The 21,352-nt window shown below is 35.5% G+C and overlaps 5 protein-coding genes and 5 non-coding genes across 11 annotated transcripts; 6 read left to right on the top strand and 4 right to left on the bottom strand.

Annotated features, from left to right (window-relative positions):
- Positions 1-1,913: 1,913 nt before the first annotated feature.
- Positions 1,914-2,054, bottom strand: F09F9.12. The gene has a single exon (NR_070821.1). It is a non-coding gene; the product is annotated as an Unclassified non-coding RNA F09F9.12 (non-coding RNA).
- A 14-nt stretch (positions 2,055-2,068) lies between these two features.
- On the top strand, positions 2,069-3,067 carry spia-1 (aECM cysteine-cradle domain-containing protein). Its single transcript, NM_076297.6, has 4 exons — positions 2,069-2,236; positions 2,473-2,580; positions 2,628-2,732; positions 2,796-3,067. Exons 1-4 carry the CDS (start codon positions 2,099-2,101, stop codon positions 2,940-2,942), a joined length of 498 nt encoding a protein of 165 aa, NP_508698.1. The 5' UTR covers positions 2,069-2,098; the 3' UTR covers positions 2,943-3,067.
- On the bottom strand, positions 2,974-6,054 carry R02E4.2 (uncharacterized protein). Its single transcript, NM_001029650.6, has 8 exons — positions 5,922-6,054; positions 4,964-5,114; positions 4,759-4,913; positions 4,639-4,705; positions 4,483-4,593; positions 3,720-3,923; positions 3,526-3,672; positions 2,974-3,223 (listed from the first exon to the last, which is right to left on the bottom strand). Exons 1-8 carry the CDS (start codon positions 6,019-6,021, stop codon positions 3,097-3,099), a joined length of 1,062 nt encoding a protein of 353 aa, NP_001024821.2. The 5' UTR covers positions 6,022-6,054; the 3' UTR covers positions 2,974-3,096.
- F09F9.10 lies at positions 3,278-3,451 on the bottom strand. The gene has a single exon (NR_070820.1). It is a non-coding gene; the product is annotated as an Unclassified non-coding RNA F09F9.10 (non-coding RNA).
- On the top strand, positions 3,356-3,487 carry F09F9.13. The gene has a single exon (NR_070819.1). It is a non-coding gene; the product is annotated as an Unclassified non-coding RNA F09F9.13 (non-coding RNA).
- A 257-nt stretch (positions 6,055-6,311) lies between the features above and the next one.
- Positions 6,312-6,564, top strand: R02E4.4. Its single transcript, NR_070818.1, has one exon. It is a non-coding gene; the product is annotated as an Unclassified non-coding RNA R02E4.4 (non-coding RNA).
- Positions 6,565-8,973: 2,409 nt separating this feature from the next.
- R02E4.1 (uncharacterized protein) lies at positions 8,974-10,856 on the top strand. Its single transcript, NM_076296.4, has 5 exons — positions 8,974-9,248; positions 9,353-9,430; positions 9,477-9,587; positions 9,646-10,082; positions 10,593-10,856. Exons 1-4 carry the CDS (start codon positions 8,988-8,990, stop codon positions 10,060-10,062), a joined length of 867 nt encoding a protein of 288 aa, NP_508697.2. The 5' UTR covers positions 8,974-8,987; the 3' UTR covers positions 10,063-10,082; positions 10,593-10,856.
- Positions 10,857-11,385: 529 nt separating this feature from the next.
- Positions 11,386-11,822, top strand: R02E4.3 (Ovule protein). Its single transcript, NM_001047814.7, has 2 exons — positions 11,386-11,577; positions 11,631-11,822. The coding sequence occupies exons 1-2, from the start codon at positions 11,399-11,401 to the stop codon at positions 11,713-11,715; spliced, it is 264 nt and encodes an 87-aa protein (NP_001041279.2). The 5' UTR covers positions 11,386-11,398; the 3' UTR covers positions 11,716-11,822.
- A 1,113-nt stretch (positions 11,823-12,935) lies between these two features.
- On the top strand, positions 12,936-18,642 carry clh-4 (Chloride channel protein; the record flags this gene model as incomplete). 2 transcript variants are annotated; one of them, NM_001029715.3, is made up of 20 exons in its annotated part: positions 12,973-13,129; positions 13,226-13,317; positions 13,366-13,501; positions 13,554-13,826; positions 14,113-14,532; positions 14,832-15,015; positions 15,062-15,146; positions 15,191-15,343; positions 15,402-15,500; positions 15,924-16,082; positions 16,126-16,241; positions 16,288-16,418; positions 16,469-16,623; positions 16,671-16,795; positions 16,846-17,015; positions 17,061-17,135; positions 17,184-17,284; positions 17,692-17,883; positions 17,927-18,231; positions 18,468-18,642. In NM_001029715.3, the coding sequence occupies 20 exons, from the start codon at positions 12,973-12,975 to the stop codon at positions 18,595-18,597; spliced, it is 3,258 nt and encodes a 1,085-aa protein (NP_001024886.1). The 2 variants fall into 2 exon arrangements, with proteins under 2 accessions (NP_001024885.1, NP_001024886.1); NM_001029714.2 differs by lacking the exon at positions 18,468-18,642 and having other exon boundaries at positions 12,936-13,129; positions 17,070-17,135; positions 17,927-18,265.
- Positions 18,643-19,789: 1,147 nt separating this feature from the next.
- Positions 19,790-19,918, bottom strand: T06F4.15. Its single transcript, NR_070817.1, has one exon. It is a non-coding gene; the product is annotated as an Unclassified non-coding RNA T06F4.15 (non-coding RNA).
- Between the last annotated feature and the right edge of the window lie 1,434 nt (positions 19,919-21,352).

The following is a 21,352-nucleotide window of genomic DNA, read 5'->3' as shown; positions in this document are numbered from 1 at the left end:
TCGGCAAATAATCCTGAAAAAATAAGTTGGACGAAGGTAAAAAGGGGTAAAAATGTGTGACGGAGAATGAACAAATGACTCATAAAAGATCAGTTGAACTTTTTCCTGAGACAATAAAAAATTCGAGAAAGGTCTTGTTGTTTTTTGAATTACTGTCAAGGTGTGTTGCTGGTGTGTGGTGGATGGAATGTTGTTGCTCTTTTAGTATGAATGATGCCGTGAAACAAAAATATTGACTGAGCAATGGGAAATGGAAGGTAGAAGTAGGTACAACAAAGTAAATACGAATTAGAAAGATAATTTTTTCAACGAACCCTATGTCTCGCAAAAAATAGTTTTGGTCTTTGAATAGCAAATTTGTGCCGGGGTAGTAAAATTGTTTGAAACCAATTCTATGGTGTTAAAATGACTACATATGATAGTCGACGTTTATAAAAATCTTTGAAATTGTTATTCACAGTAAAAATAGTGATTTGTGTGTGTTTACCTTTTCTCTTTTTTCCGAAGCCAACCCAAAAAACAAAAGTTTTTTAATGATTTGTATACTTGAATCATGATAATTCTGATTAATGATTGAAAAAATGCCTATTGGAAAAATTGCTGGTTTTCCAACTTTTGACCAACTGACCATTTCAAAATTAACAAAAAAATTGCCAACTTCTAAAAATTTTCCGAATTTTTCAAACTTAACTTTATTTCTAAAACCAACTAAAATGTTGATCAGCTAACTTTTGAAACATTTACTTCAAGCTGAAAATTCTAGTTTTCTTTTTATTCACTGACAATTTTATTATGATCTACATTTGAATCAAAATGTTGAAAACAATTGGAGCACTTTGTAAACTTGATCCCAGAGAGTTCACTTCAATGCGGAGCAACCGAACATTTTCAACAATTTACTATTTTTTCAACAATTTACTATTAAAATTGACATTCCTCTGGTGCCAAAATGACCAAATATCACAGTAAAACTCTGCAAACCCGTTTTGAAAGTTTTCTATTTTGTTTCAAAAAGTGGTAATAACTCAATTTTTTGCACATTCTGAAAGGCGATAAAAAATGTCTTCCAACTTTATGATATACTTTTGTTTCAAATATTAATATTCTGTTACTTTAGGAATTCGAGCATGCAACAATGTTAAAGTTCGCTCAAAAAGTTTCACAAATTAAGTAATTGCCATTTTTTGAATGCCAATAAAAGGTTTTCAACATTTTTTTTGAAAAGTTTTAAAGCGATAATTGGTCATTTTATCATAGGAGTGGTTTTTCCAACTGACGCTACTTCAGCTTCAAGATGTTATTTCACTGTTTAGTTTCAATTAAACATCAAAAATTAATATTTACACCAATTTTAATTAAACACAAATCTTGGCAAAATTGTTATATCTTGGCAAAAAGTTTCAAACATTTTGGGCAGTCGGCAATTTTAGCTTGTTTAAAAAAAATAATTTTCCAGCGTCGTTCCTATTTTTTAAAATTGAACTTACTATATAGGACAATTGCAATTTTCGAAATTTTCTAAATTCTCCTATTCAGCCAGTTCTGTTTTTGTCATTGAATTTGTCACATCTATCAAGTTGCGTTATTAATTCATCGATTTCCAAGTTTTCAATCCCTTAGAAATTCCTCTCTACTATTTTTAATTGAATGAAACACAAATTAAACGAAAGTTATTCATGGAAATAATATTGCAATGTTTCTCTCCAGGAGACGAAAAAATATTATCTCTGCTAACCGGTTTGCTTCATTATTTCAAATCAAGCAAATTTTCGTAATCCTTGATTGCCACGCTGCGCAGGGATACAAATCCGGCCAATCGTTTTCTATTTCTCGCCTGTTGTTCTCGACTTGTCCCCCTTCTCACCGAAGCCATAGGCTAATCAGCCGATAGGCAAAAACAGTTTTCGGGCATTGATAAGGTGTCTCTTTCGCTTTTCGTCTCCACCAACCCGGCCCGTATCCAGTTGCAACACGTTTTTAACAAAAGAAACGCCTCATGAAGCCGGCGGCTTATAAATGTAGGTCAGCATTAGCCAATCCCGCCTTTTCTTTCTCATCAGAAGCTCTTGTGTGAGTTAGTGGCAGTGCGTCATTCGTCATGAAGCTAGTTGTTGTTTTGGCTTGTCTTGTTGTAGTAGCTGAGGCTTATTCAAAATCTGGAAATCCATACAAGACTAAGAAGTACAAGTGCGTCGAGGTTTCTGATGATGAAGAAATTAGAATTGTTCCAAAAAAGGTATTTCTGCTTTTTCGGTTATTTCTCATTTTCGCAAAGTGCTTTTCACTACTTGGCTGCTAAAAGAGAAAGCGGTCACGTTTATAAAATGAATAAGGATCAGCAGTTTGAAAATTGTCTCCCCAGAAAGATAGAAAATAAATGGTTGGTCGAGTTCTGGGGTTTTCTGGGCCTCGTGGTGAATACCGCACCGTGCTTTTTAAAAGAAATTTAAAAACTCATATAAACTTTTGCAGAAGCCAGTAACTTCCAAGTACCCGTGGAAGACAGAGGAGGAGAAAATCAACCGCAAAAATGAGGATTTCCGATCCACTGAAAGCATCGAGATGCCCATGGCTAAAAAAGTAGGCGCATAATATTAGCCTAATCTAGATAATATTGAATCTTTAAGGTGAAAACCCAAAAAATCAGCACTACCACTCCACCAACTGTTTCCGATGTCCAACGCGACTCCAAAGGACGCCCATTGATTCTTGATCCAAAACACTGCAAACAGGTAAAATTTCTGCAACCGTTTTTTTGTTCATTTGTTCATATGATCATATGAGAATAATTTTAGGTTGAACACTACTCCAAGACTTACGGTGTAAAGGATGTTCCTGCCTGGGTAGCGAGCAACTGTGCATTTGCCAAAATGTACCTTCCAGGAGCAACTTGTGAGGAGATTAACATTTTGGTGGCCTCTTGCTACAAGAACAGAAGCTAAACCAGTATTATTAATAAGTGAAGATAATCAATCACAACTAATAATTGTATTAAACTCTATTTGACGATCTGACACGTAAAATCATGAACAATTTGTGCAATTGAATAATAAAATGGATGAAATTGAAATCATTATTTGATGTGTATGTGGTGATTTATGTCCTTCGAAATCCAGCTAACATCAGACTTCCCGATTTCCACTGTTTTGATTCCGACTTTCGATGACCGCGCATGCGTCTCGCTTTTTTAATTTCCTCCACTGAAGATGGCCGACGCGAATGTCTGTAAGTAGATTAATGTTCGCATGATCTATCTGACCTGAATTATTTGTAAAATCAAGCATAACAAAGCTAGCTATGACATATCAAGTTTCCGTCTAGCAATTGTCTTGACACTTGCACTTTCTCTCTGTCATCATTTTCCCGGACGTATCACTACATCACCGGGATCCTTCATTCTTTAGCGCAAAAAAGTGATGGAAAGTGTAAAAATCTTCCGTCACTACGGGTGGGTGTTCATAAAACAAATGCGTTGTCAGAAATGATGTATTAGATTTAGAAATGACCAGTGCAAAGAATAAATACCTAGGTTTTACGTGAAGCAGCTCTTTGCCGCCGTGTAACGACACTATAGAGGTTCGCGGGACAGATGAGGAGCTCGAACTTCCAGGTTGAATAAATATTTGAGGTGATTGAGCAGATGATGGGGCTTGTGAAGATGCCATTGATAACCTCAAACTTTTAGAGTATTTTTTCAGTGATCTTGAAAATGTTCAAACCTCGCCACATTTAATAATAACTCTCCTGTTGTAGTGATACCTTCATGACCAGAAGTTGCAACAACATGTTTTGTCAGGGCGTATCTTTCCTGACGTTCATACTCCTCATTTTGTTCCGCTATAATCTCCATTGTTCTTCGGAGAGCGGCGTTTTTACCACCTGCTGATCCAGTTACCATCCAAGTATCGGATCCGGAATTTGGCCTAAAATCATGTTACCGTAAACTACAAATAGTACTGAATTTATTGTCGGGGTTTTTAATAGCGCTAATCAGTTTATGGTCAATGAAAATATGATATATTATTTCAATATCATATGTAAAATTTTCAGAAAATTTGTTATAATTACCGCGTTTTCATTTTCAAACTCGCACATTAAATAATAAACTTACACGCAATACTAATATAGGAAAAAAATGCGGAAATTCAACAAGTACAGGATTAATAAATTGACAAAAAAAATGACTTCTCAAATAAAAATGTTCCCATAATTTATTAGGTTTTGATTATAATAACCGACATTTTGCAAATTTTCAAGTGTAACATTATTTTGAATTTTTAGGCTCAGGAAATAATCATTTATAAGCTAAATGGGTAAAAATTCACATCAAGTTCAAATTAACTGGAGTAATGGATGAACATTTTATTTAATTTTTAATGAGGACATGTAATACACAAGTCCTAACTTTTGAAATTTTAAAACATCGGAAAATAACTCTTTTTCGGCTAGCTCTCTACGTTTTCCAAAAAAAGAAGCACATACCTCAGCGTTGAAACCCAATACGCTAGGAATACCATTAGTGATAATGAAACTATAACAATTGGAATGATTGCAACATTCATGAATTCCGTCATACTGTCAAACCGCGGATATCTGCAACTTGACCTTTAACTACTTCAGTATAATTGAAACTATAACCTTTCATATGCAATGATATGCCATCCTAGCCTATTTGCAATTTCTTGATGATGTTTTTGTAAAATATCTGTAAAAAAATTTATTGAACATGAGCATATATGATTATTATTATTTCCAAACCTGATAGAACTTGTCTCGGCAAGAAAGGCCTTTGTTGGCGTAAATTTGGATTCGAGGAATGTGGCAAGAGAACGAAAAATTTGATTTGTATTGTTAAAGATTCCCGCCTGGGAAATCCTTCTAGAATTACAATTTGCTCCGGACCAAAAATCAGGCTGAAACAAGTTGACTCGCCTAACTAGTCGTCAATCACAATTAAACTAACGAGCTTCTCAGATTGCAAGCAGTTGCATTCTGGCAATATTTTGTCACCACTTTTGCCATTGTCCGGCGGAAAGGAGAAATGAGATCAGGGAGAGGCGAATCAACACAATAAGCTACCCGTACACCGGCTGTCCAGTCGAACATGTCAAGCTCTGGAAATGGAACTTGAGTTTATAGTATGAAAATTTCAGCAAGTGCAGAAATAGATTGTCAAAAATTCAAAAAAAAATGCTTGCCGAATTGCCAAAATTGCACAACTTGTGAATCGCCAAAAATGCCGATTTTCAAACATTTAAAAACTTTGCAATTGTAGAATTGCCAAAAAATTTGAAATTCGACGAATTATTGAATAATCAAATTGGCAAACATTTTCGATTACCTCCGTTAACCAAACATTGCCAAAAAATCTTTTAAGAACACTCCAAACTGTTTCATATTTTGAAAATCTCATTCAATACTTTACATTTTTCAATATCACTCATAATTTTTTTAATTTTTTTAATGTTCAGTCAAAGTTTTCTTAAATTGGCATATTTACCAAAAAAAAAAGTGAACATTTTTGAGCAATTTGGAGAATAGCTGTAGGTTCAAAATCCTAGAATGTCCAAATAATAATAACAATTAAAACTCAGTCAAAATTAGAAAAGTAGAACATTTTAGTAGACTTCCAAAATACTGAAAAAATTGAGTTTTTCCCCACTTTTTTCCATGATAAAATTTCAAAAATGTATTTGAACGTTTCACTATGAAATTTTTCTACGGGTGATACGCTACTTTTAAACCTACAATTGCAGTTCATTTAAAAGTTTGAATCGATTATAAAATTTTGAACCACAACTAATTTATCAATAAAACACCTATGAACATGTGTCGCTTCTCATATGATTCGAGATATCACACATGTTGCAATTTTGCTGGTGCATTGCTTGAGAACAACGATTGAAAACAAAAAGGCCTACCTATTCTAGAAGGGTCTTCGATATGTGCAGTATAAGTGAATACATTGCGGATTGATAAATAAAAAAAGAAAAGACTAGCTGACACCGACGTACATCGCATCTCCTTGAAATCAACTGAGAGGTATCCTGAAACAAAAATAGGTTGCACATTGTTACAATTACTCTGTCATGTGGCGATAAGCAGTGGTGTTTTAGTAATTGATAGACGAAAAAGCAAAATAATTGGAGGATGACGCGATCTTTGACAATTTAAATCATGAAAAAGACCTTTGATTTCATCTTTCGACCGGAAACCTAAAGGATTGATAACATGTGTTTTGAGTTAGAAGGGACTTGTGCAAAGTGAGCTCAATCGTAGAACTCAAGGAAACCAGGGATCAAATGACCCAGGAACAAAAAGGATCGGACCAAAGCGTCACTAATAAATACGCACAAAGGTCTAATAATTCAGCAACGACAGCAGTTTTTGTTCGTTTCGGATCGAGTTGGCTTGCGAAATGAAGATGAAGCATTTTGAAGAACACAGCTGCTTGCTTGCATCGGCACATATGCTCACAGACTCAAAGGCTCTGTATGTTTGAGAAAATGAGAAGCGTGTGTATATTAGTGAGATTTGAAATGAGATCCTCTTGACGTTTTCTCGTTTATCTCAATGAATTGCGAGTTTTTTTGTGCTTTGTTAGCGGTAATAATGAGAACCTAACTATGAAAGTTTGAATGGTGGCGGTTCCAAGTGAATTGCTAATAACAATAAAAACTTATGAGCTGTGAACAAAACATAAAATATGTCAGTGGGTTTGGTAGAGTTCGCACAAGAGTTCACCAAAAATGTGAGGGGCACACAAACACTAATTTTCAACCAGAGAAATACTAAACAGTTCATAAAAATTTTCAATTAATTGAACTAGTATTTACGGTAAATCATGTTTTTATATGCAAATTCCCATTCGTGGGATTAAGTTCTTAATTTAAAAAAAAACGAAGAAAAATATACAGTTCAGTGAAATTTAGTGCAAACGTCGAAAATTGTGCGAATTTCATGCTGATTATTCTGTTGATTGTTTTGTCCTCTTGTTTTAAAGTGGCATCTTTTTGAAACATTTTCAGATACTAAACTTTTAAAGGAATTACTTGCAATCATTTTATAATTAATTTTTTATGTTAGAACTGTTAGTCCAAAGGTGCGCGAAAATCGGCGATTTCGGTAATTGCCGGATTTTAAATTTTTGGCGATCGGCAATTCCGGCAATTGCCGAAAATGAAAATTTCCGACAATTTTCAAATCTAAATTTATTCCGGAAAGTGAGAAGATTTCACCTTGTCTTTTAGTATTCAGTTGGCCATTTTCTAACCAAAGACGTTCACTTCAAGGATCAAAACATTTTGACATTTTCCGGCGATTGCCGAAATTGCCGTCCACCTCTGCCGTTAACAGATTCTAATAATTAAAATCTTCAGTGTTTTTTCTGCAAGTTGCCTAACTCATGTAAACAAATTGATCAAATGCATGCGTTTTGTTATTACAGAAAAACATTTCACACAAATGTATAAACCAAATTTCCATTCGTTTCTTTTCGCCACTGCCGCTCCACCACAAAACGATGTCTGCACTATTTGAGACGGTTGGTACCATCTGGCGAAATATCATACGATACGAAAAGGCTCTGTTATTCACCGTTGTTCGACCGCCGCTCCGCTGCCTTATGCCGAGGCTTGGTGCCGTAGACTGTTTCGTTGTCAGTGTCTCCGTTGATCATATCATCTCTATGCTCACGGTTTTTTCCGAACATCTCGATGAAACACACCGGACACTTTTGAATGTATGCGTCTCCACGCTCCTCACAGGCAGAGAGCACAGTTTTTTAGTGTGTTCTGAAATTCTCAATTTCTATTCATTGGGAGCAAAAATTCTATTGCACGAAAAATCTTCATTAAAAAAAATCATTTTTATTCTATAAAATTCTTTAAAAAAAGTCTCGCCACGCGAACAGCACGTTACATTAACTGTTCTTAGCTCACGGACCTACTTTCTTTCCATCATATTTTCCCAAAAATCAGTGACTTTGTTACGCTTGCTAACTCGTCTCGTCGTCCGATGCTCATAAAAATTAATAACCCTAAATGTCGTAGCTTTTTCTCCCAAGTAGTGCCAATATGGAATAGCATTGTACGCAACTCTAGCGTTTTCCTCTCCCCAACACAATTCCTTTCGCTTGTTGATTGTCAATTATCTAAATTCTGATCTCTTTCCCTCTCACTTAAACTCGCGCTCTGTCGGGCCGAGTTTATTTTAATTTATTCATCTACACGTGTAAATATCATAACCGGTTATGTTTCTTATCATATCCTTTTTGTTTCCTTGATGAATAAATAAATAAGATATTTTTATTTTAAAAAAACATTGGACCGCAAATTAACACAAGCCACAGTAACTTGTTATCCGCGTGACAAGGCCCATGCGCGTAAAATTTGATGAAATCAATATTTTCGTCTACGCAATGGTTACTGTGGAGAAATATAATAATATACAGATGCGAAATTTTGTAGGTATTGTTCATGAAATACGGTACATGGTCTCTATACGACCGACCTATTTTAATGAAAAACTGTGCACTTTTGAGAAGTATTGTAGTTTCCGATTTCTGCGGTTTTTTTTTGTTCAATATTCCACCATTTCTTGAAAAAACTTTGTAAAATTATAGAAAGCTCTGTAACAACAAGGACTTTTTTGTCAAAGGTGTACACAGTACACGTATTTTTACTATTAAATCAATCGTTTTGAGACCTGATACCTTATTACCAATTAAAAAATTCGAAAACCTTTGTAAGAATAATATACGAACCAAGAACTGCTTCAATTGTTTATGTTCTTATTTTTTCAATTTACCCAACAATACGATGAGAATTTATATTTGTCAGCTCTTTTTTTTGGAACATCTGCTCCAAAAAATAAAACTATATACAATTCAATGTCGGGCTGAGCGTGTCGACGACCCTCTTCTTTATATTTTCTGATATTTTTTGTAAGTTCAAATTTAATTTTTAATGTTATAGGTAATAAATCAAATGGATAACCACATTGGTGGTGCTATGAATTCAGCAATAAAAAATGATCAATCAGATGACGGTGCCAATCCGCCTGTGAAAAATGTTATCAGCTCCTCCAACAAGAGAATGTTCAATTCGCAAAGTTCGACTCCTTCTGGAAGTAGTCTATTCTTGGTTGATCAAATACCTTTTATTCTAGTGCAAAGCAACAGAAATCTGGATTTTTTGCTCGACAATATGATTGATGAGATGAAAGAGTTACTGTGTCCTGTTGGAATGGTGTGTTAAATTTTGATGTGCATTTTTCTTGACATATTAGATCACAATTTTAAAACGTCAAAAACTAATTTTTGATAGTTATAAATCTCCTGTTCCATCTTCAGAGAAAATCAGAATTGGGCGATTCTCAAAACCCGATGGACATTTTATTGCAAGTTGCCCAGGTTCCTGTAAATCAAAGGGTAAATTGATTTATATTGAGAATAAAAGTTATCTTTTTATTTTCAGAATCTGCGATTTTATTATCTCGTGGGCCAGGTGATGCTTCGCGCAACCTACGAAAAGAAACATATCTTTGAGGGATTGTGTCAAATGGTTCTTGGCGAAGGATCGCAGAAAGTAGGTCAATTTTCGTCACATTAGATTGGAAGTACACTTATTCTATCAACATTTTTAGGAAGCAGGATCAATATCTATCAAAATTCCAAAGCACATACTGCCAAATGATGTCACTGAAGGAATGGTGGATGTGCTATACCAGTCGTTGCTAACTCGAATGGGACCGAGCAATGAGTATATCAATAAGTGGTTTGATAGACTAAATGAGAACAAGATCGGTGAAGAAATTATTCTCAAAGTACCAACAACTATTGCCGAACTCAAATCTTTGGCAGTCGCCTTTTTTGATTGGCTTCATGCGAACAAGGATGTATTCTTGAAAAACTCAAGCTTGAGTAAATTGGCAAACACTCCAGTCACTGATCTTTCAGAAGATAAAGGCCACGTTCAGAATGCAAACGAAATCGAAGAAAATGGAAACAATCGCAAAGAAAATAATGTATATGTGAAAAGGTGTCGCAGTTCGAGCATTTGACTTGAGTTTCACATTAAAAGGTACACTATCGTAAATTCTCAATATTTAGTAGGGCTTCCATGTGAGGTAACTCCACCGACCGGCCTTTGCCGTCGCCGTTTGCCGCTGTTTTGCAGATGCGTGAAACGAAGGGCTTGGTTTTCACCCAACGTTATGAGAAAGGTTGTTATTTGGCAGCGGCCGACATTTTCAGGATTCCGCGCTGCACTATATATGCGTAGCGAGTGGCGGTATGAGGTCGGCGAAGACCGCTCACCGGCACCCACATTGTAGCTCTAATATTTTGACATGTCTTCTCAAATTTAGACAGATTTATTAAGATGGGTCTCGGTGCGCGAAAAAGTTTATGGTAGTATTTTCATGATTTGAAAAAAAAAGTAATTACATTGCCACAAAAAAGATTGCCATTACTTGCTTTGTGCGCCGAAACCCATCTGAATAAATACGAGCTCTATTAAGAAGACATGCCAAAATCTTGAGAAAAATCAATTTAAAAATTAGACAAATTGTGTTCAATTTCTATTTTCCAGATCATATCAATCAACATGACCAATGCATTCCTCTGCTCCTGGCGTTTTACTTGTAGCCTTTAATTTTTGATGGGTACTTTTTTACTTTGTAGCAAATCTTACAAATGTTCTTTGTCGTTGTTTTTTAGTTGTTTAAATTGTATTCTATTACATTCGTTTGTCTTCAATGTGGGTTTTAAGGAATTCGTTCACTTTTGATTCTTTTTCAGATCTATGAAAATAATTGTCGTCTAAACTTTTCAAATAAAATGTCGGTTAATTAATTTTGATATTTTGCAAATTGAAGATAAAACGGATAGTGCGAAGAACTTTCTATTAAATATATTTATAGAGACAAATTGAAAGCATATGACCAATATCTTATCATATCCTGTTCAAAGCTTATCGAGAAAATTCTGATATATCAATGATTCTTCAACATGATGTCATTGACCTGAAGCAGATCACGGCGGATAATGCACCCAATTCGACAAAGAATACACCCAAAACGGAACCTTTTGAACAACGTGACATCTTGAATAAGTCAGGCGGTATTCTTTAAGATTGAGAAGCATGATTAAGCTTCGGCTGTTCGTCTCACCTGAAATTCTCATGACGTTTACACACGATGCATGATTCATCAATTGCATCTACCCACTTTGTGTCGGCTTCTTGTCGTTTCCTTTTCAGAGAACCGGTTTCTGCCTACCAACGGCTTCTCCTATAAAAGACAAGTGGCGGAAACACCCCTCACCATCTTTTACTTGTAGTTTCTTTTATCTATCCATTCTCCACTAAAATATATATTGTTTGTTTCAGATTCAAAAATGAAGGTTCAAACCGGAGTTTCGAGCAAGGATGTTTCAACTCTCAAAGAATTGGCAGAACTTGAGAAGCATCAGGATGCTGCTAAGGCTAATGAACAGAACTTGAAAACTGAAGCGGAGACAAAAGAAGAACAGAATCAAGAAGAGGTACAGAAATCTCTAGTTGTGGATGCTATCCAGTGAGTTTAAATGAAAATTAAATAATATATGTTAATGAAATGATTTTTTTCAGTTCTGCCAAAGCAAAATGGGATCAATGCTTCTTGAAACCAGACAACTGCTGTGTGGTGAAAGCTGTTCGCAAAATCACAACTTGATTTCAGAAATGATGTTTTTTAATTTTTGTATATACTTGACGTAATGATGCAGTTTTTTCAAAACGAATTATCATTGGTTGGATCTTATAATAAAACTTTTTTCATACAATTTCAAATAAAAAAAAACAGTTCAAAAGTTTGACTATGCCTATGAAATGTTATTTACCTGATTTTGAAGAAAGATTGTCATGTCAAATAATGTACCCAACACGATGCGGGTGCCTGATTATTTGTTAAACAACGCAGAACATAGTGTTAACATTTTTATTTTTTCGTGAACTTTGAAAACTATTTTGGTAACCTCTGCGCAAAAAAAAATCCGCCAAACTGTTTCATTGACTGAGCCCAAATCGAAACTGCATAAATTAAAATTTGCGGGCTAGAAAACCGTACCGCTGGGAAAGACTGTTGTGGTGAGTAACAGGAACTAGCCAAAATGTGAGTTAGTTTTGTAGCGGATTTTTGTAGCAGAACTATATTTTTTGCAAATGGAACACTAGTTGGCTATGGCATAAACTTTAAAGAAAAGTGTTTTTTTAAAAGGAATATCGTCAGTGTGGAATATTTTAGGTAAGTTTTAATAATACTTATTTGCCTAAATTTGTTTAAATTTGGTTTAAACTGTTTAAACGGATAAAATATTGCCAATTACATATTTGCTTATAAAAATCGAAAACAAACTCCGCGCGCCCAGGAAAAGAAAATAAAACAAATACACCACAAATCTTAGATCACTATTTGGATTCTAGGTAGACTTATGTTTAAATATTTTAAAAATTTGTTATACATACGCTCAGAAACATCAAGAACATTGTGGGGCAATCCTAATGAGGTTGATATATACATATTTCTCAGATATTGCATTTTGTAAAGATATAATTCAATTGTTAAGATTCAACTGCGGGTTAGCTAATCTTTTGAAAAGTGTTTCAAAACTCGAAAACAGTGGAGGACTACGTCAGACCTTGCATTCCACCAGATTCACGTGCACACAAAGCAAATCGGATCAGAGAAACACAAAGATTGCAACTGATCAAATTGTTTCAAACTCAACCGAGGGTGAGACTGTGCAGAGCTGACATCACACGGTTCGAATCGGTGATAAAGTCGGTCGACGCCGCCGCCCGCTTTGCATAATGCAACCCATGGTTAAAACCTCATTTGAAAAACAGTTGAAACACTTGCCTCGCTGCTCGGCTAACGCCAGTATTCAAAAAACCTCCCGCATTCACCGCTTTCTCGCCTGAATTTTGTCGTATGAACGGTGCGCCGTATCAGCAAAAGAAGACCTCGTTTGTCAGTGGAGCAAGTGATTCTGAAGAAGAACATCTAGGAAGCAGTGAGCTGGTTGCGGACGACGACGAGTCTGACGATAATTGTATCGTTTCACCGCGTTTTCGGAAATCATCTTCAAGTGAGTATTTTTTTCAATTGAAAAGTTTGGCCATAATATAATATTGAATTTTGTGACGTTTAATCGATTTTTAATATCGATTTCTCTTGGTTTTAGGGAGCGCCCTTGTAAGAACAACCAGTTTCAACCATAAGCAATATCGAAGCATAAAGGAGATGATTATCGATCTAAAACAAGAACCTGGAAAAGTAAGTGAAAGTTACACCTTCTCCACCAAGAGAACACGCCTTGTACAGAATGGATTGCATGGACTTGAGAATGGGTCAAACCATTCGGATCGAAAAGTCACTTTCACTTTGGAAAACGATTTGGAATTTCCAAAGTTTCGGAAGAACAGGTCTCTGTGGCTACGGATGGAAATGAACAGAATAAGTATTACTATACAACTTGCAACAAAAAAAAAACAGATTAAAAAATCTTACAGAACATAAATTGATCTCGTTGTCCTACTTGTTATCAGATTGGATGTTTCTTGCACTTCTCGGAGTAGCAGTAGCATTTATATCAATATTAGTGGATATGATGGTGTTTTCGTTTCAAGAGATTCAGCGGAAGACGGTTTCAATTTACAATATTTACGGCTCGGACCAATCTTATTTGTTATGGGGATGTGGGTTGCTCGGATGGTGTGGATATATGATTGGATTAGTTGCTGCATCAGCATGTTTTGTGCATTATGTGGCGCCTCAAGCTATCGGTAAGAATTGTGTTAAACATGATTTCCAAGAGTAGAAGTTTTACGAATCGTTTAGTTGAGACTTTTTTGAAGCATATCGTAAAAACCAGAACCGTATTTCTAGACTATAAAACAGTGCTCACTTTGTTGCCCAAAAAAATAGAAATTTTCTGTTTAATAAATTACGAGTATACGTAAAATTGTCTCAAATTGAATCTAAGAAAACAATTCAAAGCAAACAGTTTTATAAATAAAAACAATAAACCTTTCGTTTTTTTGAACATGTTATTTTTCTAATATTCTACAGGTTCTGGAATACCGGAAATGAAAACGATCATTCGCGGAGTCATTCTGGTTGACTATCTAACACTAAAAACACTGGTTTCCAAAATATTCGGAGTAGCAATGGCATTGGGAAGCGGTGTCCCAATCGGCAAAATGGGACCGTTCGTGCACATCGCCTCGGTGGTTGCCAACCAAATGTGCCTTCTAGCAGCGAAATTCGATTCTGCATATCGTGAGGAGAGCAGAAGAATGGAATGTCTAGCTGCTGCATGTGCAGTCGGCGTCGCGTGCACATTCAGCTCACCGGTCGGCGGAGTGCTGTTCTCGATTGAAGTAACGACAATGTATTTTTCGGTGAGAAGTTACTGGAGAGGCTTCTTTGCAGCATGTTGTGGAGCAACCACAATTCGGTTGTTGAGAGCATATGTTGTTGAAACGGAAGGTGAGCTGATGTGATGTTACTGATATGAAATTTTACAAAAAATACTGATTATAAAAATTTGAAAGGCTTTTGTTGTTCTAAAATATTTGCGAGTCAGAAACCACATTCCTGGTGCGGTTACCATTAGGCTTGAGTTTAAGCTACGTCCGAATTTGAGACTGTGGCTGGCGACCGTGGATTGCTCCACTTCTCTGTTGAGATGAACCTAGGGGAGGCATGATCTTAGCCTAAACCTCTAGATTGCTCTCACTACTCACTAAGCCACCCCACTTTAGGTACAACTAAATTTCGTTTTTCAGTAACTGTCAGCGCGTTCTACCAAACAAGCTTCCGCCCGGATGCGTTTTCCGTCGACGAACTTCCACTTTTTGCATTGCTTGGTTTATTGTGTGGTATACTTGGTGCTGGATATATATCTCTTTATCGTTGCGTGGTACTGTTTTTGAGAAATAATCAATATGCCAAAATGGTCTTTCAAAGACAGTGAGTTTCTCTGAAAAAATTGAAGATTTAAAACTTCCAATTTTAGTTGGATAGTCTACCCAATTGTAATATCTTGTATATTTTCGGTTGTATCGTACCCGCATGGGCTTGGAATGTTTTCAACTGGAAGAGTTAGTCAGCTTTATATCACAAAGTTATTTCAACCTTGTTACAGATAAAGTTTGGTACAAACCTACGTGACTTTTTTGCAAATTGTTCGTTTATTGTCACATCGTCAGATGATCTTGTTTGCGGAGCAGAAATATATTCACATTGGTTAAATCGGGGAAACATTCTCCTTCTGTTGTTTTTGTTTGTGCTAGTTCACGTGAGTTTCATACACCTGATTGTTGGATTTTGTATTAACATGATATCAATTATTTCAGTTCATCTTCTCGATAATCAGTTTCACACTTCCAGTACCATCAGGTGTCTTTCTTCCGGTTTTTGTTCTAGGCGCCGCTATTGGACGGTTTTATGGAGAGGTATCCATTTTTATTATCAGAGCTGTTGACATTTGAGAAAAAGATCGAAAAAAAAACATTTTACTTTGAAAAGTACAACCAAATGCAGAAGCTTGACTAGTTTTTCCGCGTTCTAGCATTATTTTTAATATTGTTAGAAATGTACCAAATTCGCTTTTTGCAGACGTTCGATTAATTAGGAAGCATATATAAATCTTTGAAAAGAATAAGCAATAAAAAGGAGCGTTGAGAATATATGCCTACTTTTAAACGCCTTAAAATATATCAAAAGTATTCGAAAACAGCTTCTGGGGCGTTTTTACGGGGCACAGAATTATTTTGCAAAAAATATACCGAAAAAAGCTTCAAATAAATTTTTAAAGTTTCCCCGGTCTAAACTTTGATGTGGCATGTGAGTTTTGACTTTTTATTTAATTTTTTCAGATTATTGGCTTAGCCCTAGAAGATATTCATATAATTCATCCGGGAATTTATGCAATCGTTGGCGCTGCAGCGTTTTCTGCTTCTGTCACCCACACTGTTTCAGTTTCTGTTATGATTTTTGAGATCACTGGTCAACTTCATTTCATCTTGCCGGTCATGGTGAATTGATCTGCTTTTTACAGTAGTAACGTTCTGGTTACAGATTTCTGTGATGTTATCCAATGCAGTTTGTGCATACTTACAACCTTCATTCTTCGATACAATCATAAAAATTAAACATTTGCCTTTCCTTCCGGATATCCCACCATCAAATAATCTGTAAGCAAATCACATTTCTTGAAAATTTTGCAATATCTATTTTCAGAGTTCATACCACTTATGCTGAACATATTATGGTAACACCGGTGAAATTTATCACCAAAATCACAACTTATAATGAGATTCGCGAAGCGGTACAGACCGGTCTCCGTCTGTTTCCAGTTGTTGACTCAAAAAGTGATTTGAAAAGGGGGAGGGGTTGAAAAATTAATTCAATAAAGTTTCAGATTCACAAATGTTAATAGGGACTGTTTCACGAAGATATTTGACGGTTTTGTTAAACGGGAAAATTGGAGATCATCCGAGAAAGGTTGAGGCTGAAAAACGCGTTAGGCAAGCCATTGAAACCATTGATAATCATTTTAAAGATTCTGAAAAGGAGGTTTGTAATTAATTTGGTACAAAAGTTAACTGTGAAAAATGTTATAGTTGAAAGAAGATAGACGGAGAATATGTTCGGAAACTGATTTTGTCACAATGCAACGAAAGAAGTCAGATATTGTCACCCCTCTGTCACAAACCATCAAACCATTAGGTCCCGGAGAGCAGAAAAAGTTAGTTGGTTTCATCTTTTTACTATTTGCATCTTAATGTTTCAATTCAGTCGATTCCTGGTTGTACCATTACCTGACGTCACTGAACCCAAATTGTACTTGCCACCTGTACCTTCCTCTCCAACAATTCCAGTGGAAAATACTCTGAAACGGCGAAATTCTGGAACGAGAAGAAATGCACTGTTCAGCTTGAGAGATATGGATGAGAAGTCTGCAAAAGGTTGGTTAAACAATTTTTAATGAGAAGTTCAAAATAAGGTTACAGACTTTTTAGACGATCACGGTATTGAACACAAAACGATTCATGGGAATGCTAACGAACATCACACAATTATCAAAAGTTGGCTTTTTAGTAACTTGAAAAATCCATAAAATTATTATTTTAAAGATTATATGAGACAGGCAAAGAAATATTTGGTTCATATGCAATTTGGAAACAATAAAAAAGGATCACACGATAACAATCCATATGACTTGTCAGCAGAAGAGGTAATTTGGAAAAAAAACCCCAGTAGAATTAAACACTGATAGACTATTCCGAAAATAAAATTTGGAATGGAATATTTTCTTAAAAATGGGATTTTCGGTTTGTTTTTTCGCGGGAATACTGGAAATTTTAATTAGAGTAGCTTTAACTATTTCTTAACCTCTGTGGTTTGTGCATACACGAATCTGTGAAATGTTGAATTTCAAACAAAAAGTGCTCTATTTGTATGGAATACCCAGAACTACAATTTTCTAAAAAGTTATGTTAAAACGAATCGTCTGTATTTGCCTCAAATCAGAACGATATTCATAAGACACAAAAGCAAAAACTGGCTACATAATTTGAGTTATAACAATTTTTTGAAATTATATTTTATGTAAAAATGTTAAAAAAAAACGTATAATTTCAGAGAAAAGTATGGGAAGAAGAACAACTTGCCTTACAACTTGACCTGACCGAAAATGACATCGACCCCGCCCCAATTCAACTTGTGAAACAAACATCCCTTTACAAAATCCACTCGATTTTCTCCATGCTCCAACTCAGCAAAGCATATGTGACGGACTGTGGTAGGCTGATTGGTGTTGTGGCGTTATCTGATGTTGGTAGAAATTGTTGTTCTTTGTCTACTTTCGGTTTTTTAGCTTCGAAAAGCACTGGAGCACACCGAAGAAGTGATAAAAACTGAAAAGAAGAACAGTGTCTCCCATTCACCCTCCTCGTCAAATGTCGTGAAGAACAATCTCCGACACGTGTCAACTAATGTAATTGATATCCTAACACCTCCACTGGAAGTTGCTCGGGGCACTACTCTCGAGACAAATACAGTAGTCCCCGATGTGATTTCATCTCCGAAAGAAGTATTCCCACCACCTCCCTTTGAACCCCGATCTTCTCTCCGACAACGTCAACCCAGATCCATCAACTTCGGAATTGAGCCCAGAAAAAGGTTGGTACATTGTGAGAAGGCCTCTTTTTTATGACCCACCATAAGTATGTAAGTACATTTTGCAAAATGGACGGATTATGGTAGGGAACCAGTTGCGGTTTAAAAGATTATCAAAGCGAAAAAATTATTATTTTTCTTTCAGGAAAGCCAATGGGTTAGAGTAAGCATGAGTTAGTGTTAGAAGTCACAATCGTATAGTCAGGAAGAAAAAAGTAAATGATCGATGAGTTTTGCAGGTCTGGTTCAGAATTTGGCCAACGACCCGAAGAATTTGTGGAAGCTGTTGCTTATCTACGAAGGAAGTCGCATGCGATAGTGATTCCCCGATTACACGAGGAACCCGGAGAGAGTTCATCTTCCGAATGACACATTACTCATTTTTATGCACCAATAAACTTTTTTGTGACTTGTTGAACTTGATCCTTCTGGATAATATTACAGAGAAGAAAGTCCCTTAAATTGAAAACACTCGTCTTATAGATGATGTATAAAAAGTATCAGACATCCTAAGGCACCGATGGTCTTTCTCTCTGGAAAATCCGGTTTCAGATTTCTAGCCTTTTCTTTGTTGTTAGGACAGCGCTAATATATTCAGAGGTCCTTCGTCTCTGTGTTATGCACTTTTTCTGAGACCCAATTTTTATTAGACGTGCATTTTGTCGTGTTTTTTATAAGGTTTGAAAGGGAATCATGTACAAGTCTAATGCATCGAGTTCATATGAATTTTAATTTTGTTCGAGAGAGAGTGGGTGGATGAGCAACTTTTCAAAATATGAAAAAAACATCTCGTTTTCTAGATTTGGTTTTTAGAAAACAACAATAGTGCAATTTTTTTTAATTCAAAAATAATGAGTTTGTTTTATATACGTATGTAGTTTAAGGAAAGAAGTCCGATACCCTTTAAGAAATCAACATAACTTTCTGAAATTCCAGATAACAAACAAGTAATGTTTCCGGCACCGAGTCGACTCCACTCTTGGGTCAACTGCAAATATCTGAATTTTTGGACTTTTAAATAAAACCTACGGCAAAAAGTAATACTTGCAGGCTTCTAATGTAGTCTAGGAAGAAATAAAGTTGACAAGAATTTTGAAAATTTTTCGGAAATTTTGTTTTATTAAAAAACTGAATATTTCATCACGAATCTATATTCAAAATTGTTTTTTTTACAATTTAGAGTCGTCATACAAGTGAATTTTATTGTCATACTATCAGGTTTTAAAACGAGACATGCGCTATTTAAACGTACACATAGAAAAATTTTACTGTAAAATTTTAATTTGGAAATTTTTTTTCTGAACCTACTTCTCATCCTTAAATTCAGAAATGTCTGCAAAAAAAGATCTTGGAGCAATTTCACAGGCCCCCAAAATAGTGAAAAATGCAATGAAAAATTAGAGATCAAAATTTAAGATCCATTCTAAATATTCCAAATGCACTTTTTTTTTCAAAAAGTTCCAGAATTCTATTAACATTAACATGATTCATTTTGAATGTTCAATGATTCCAGACCGAACACCTTTGTCTTCCAAGGGTGCTCTCCCAAAAATGTGTGCTTCTTCAAACGGAAGAAACTAAGAGGGCTTACCAAAACTGATCACTTATTCTTTTTGTCGGCAATAGTCACATTTTTGACGTGCCCACCGCCGTGACGCTCCCCAAAAACATTATGCTAAGACCGACTCACAAACTTCTTAACTCATCATCGCTGACTTCGTACTGAGATTTACGCTACCCACATACTTTTTTTTTGAGTAGGAAGAAGTTTCCTTTTTTCGCCCCCAATCTCTGTGATGCAATGCAACGCCAGTTTATGAATATTCATTTATAAATCAGACATTTGAAACAAATATTCATTAGAAGACACTTACCTACACCAAGAAGAATGTTGTGCAATACCAATTGGGCACAAATTTTGCCGCGCGAGGATAACTATAACTTCCACTAGATTCCAAGTTAAAAACGAAGAATCTTTGTGCGAGAGTGAAAATTATATTAAATCCACCTCCTCCCAAATACACCCATCTCTATTCTTCATCACGTTTTGATTTGTTCCAAAGATAGAGAGAAGGATGTCTTTCGCACGAACCACGAAAAAATTAATTAATCCGTGCATTGTTTTTTGCAGTTGTTCAGAACTACTGGCCAATGACTAAAGTCTTGAGTTCCCTTTAACCTATGTTTTTTAAAACTGGAGCATGAATGCTAAACTGATCTTTTAAAGCATTAATTGTTGTAGATCAATTTTAGCTACCGTATATTCTCAATTAGCATTGCCTATTTGCAGCTCAACATAAATTCTAAAAAAGGACCATTTGGCAAATTCTACAATTGCTTAAAGTATCCAAATTACTAAATTCTGGAAATTTCGGCAATTTCTAGGCATATTTTCGAAAATTTGAGAGTTTAACCTTGACGACAGGCGTGGGCGACATTATACATTTTTTGCCAAGTTTCAGTATTTTTGATAATTTATTTTTGATGAATCTTCCGGCATTCATCCAGTTTAAACATTTTACAAATAATATAAAACTTTAAAAAAAGCAAAAAACTAATGTTTACTGTAGTAAATGCTTTTCATTAAAGTTTTGAAGTTTTTTGATGAAATATGGCTTTTTGCTCTATAAAATTTTAATTCTTCATTTACAAATTTCCAAGTGTTTTCAAAAATTTGAAAATTACCGAATCTGAAAATTTTTGGCAATCGGAGATTTCCTCTCACACTGCCGTAAAATATTTTTTTAAATGTTAACAGGGTTCCTAAAAGCGGTGTGTTTTTTCTACTAAAATTTTTAGAAATTTTTTTTGGAATTGACAGCTCCTTGATAATTATGATGGCTTGTCTTTTCTCTTCTCTTAATTTTTTTTCCAAATAGATGAACCCCTTCAATTTTATATTTCGCAGTAGTCGGACCCTAGAAAGACTAGAGAATAAAAGTACAGCGATTCGTAATAAGAAGTGTGAATTTTGAAATCAGTTCAAAACAAGTGTCCGAAGTTGTTCGGGACAGCAGAAGATGATTGCAAAATAAGAGGGACCAGAGAGGAACTTGATTCCGCGTCACCGATCCAAATGTAATGAAATGTTGTTGTATCGTGGTCTCCCCCCATCTTCCACAAT

Source organism: Caenorhabditis elegans, chromosome X, assembly GCF_000002985.6.
Source record: "Caenorhabditis elegans chromosome X".
In the NCBI taxonomy this organism is placed as follows: Eukaryota; Metazoa; Nematoda; class Chromadorea; order Rhabditida; family Rhabditidae; genus Caenorhabditis; species Caenorhabditis elegans.
The sequence above is the reverse complement of the archived record's forward strand: the minus strand, read 5'-3'. Positions and strand labels throughout refer to the sequence as shown.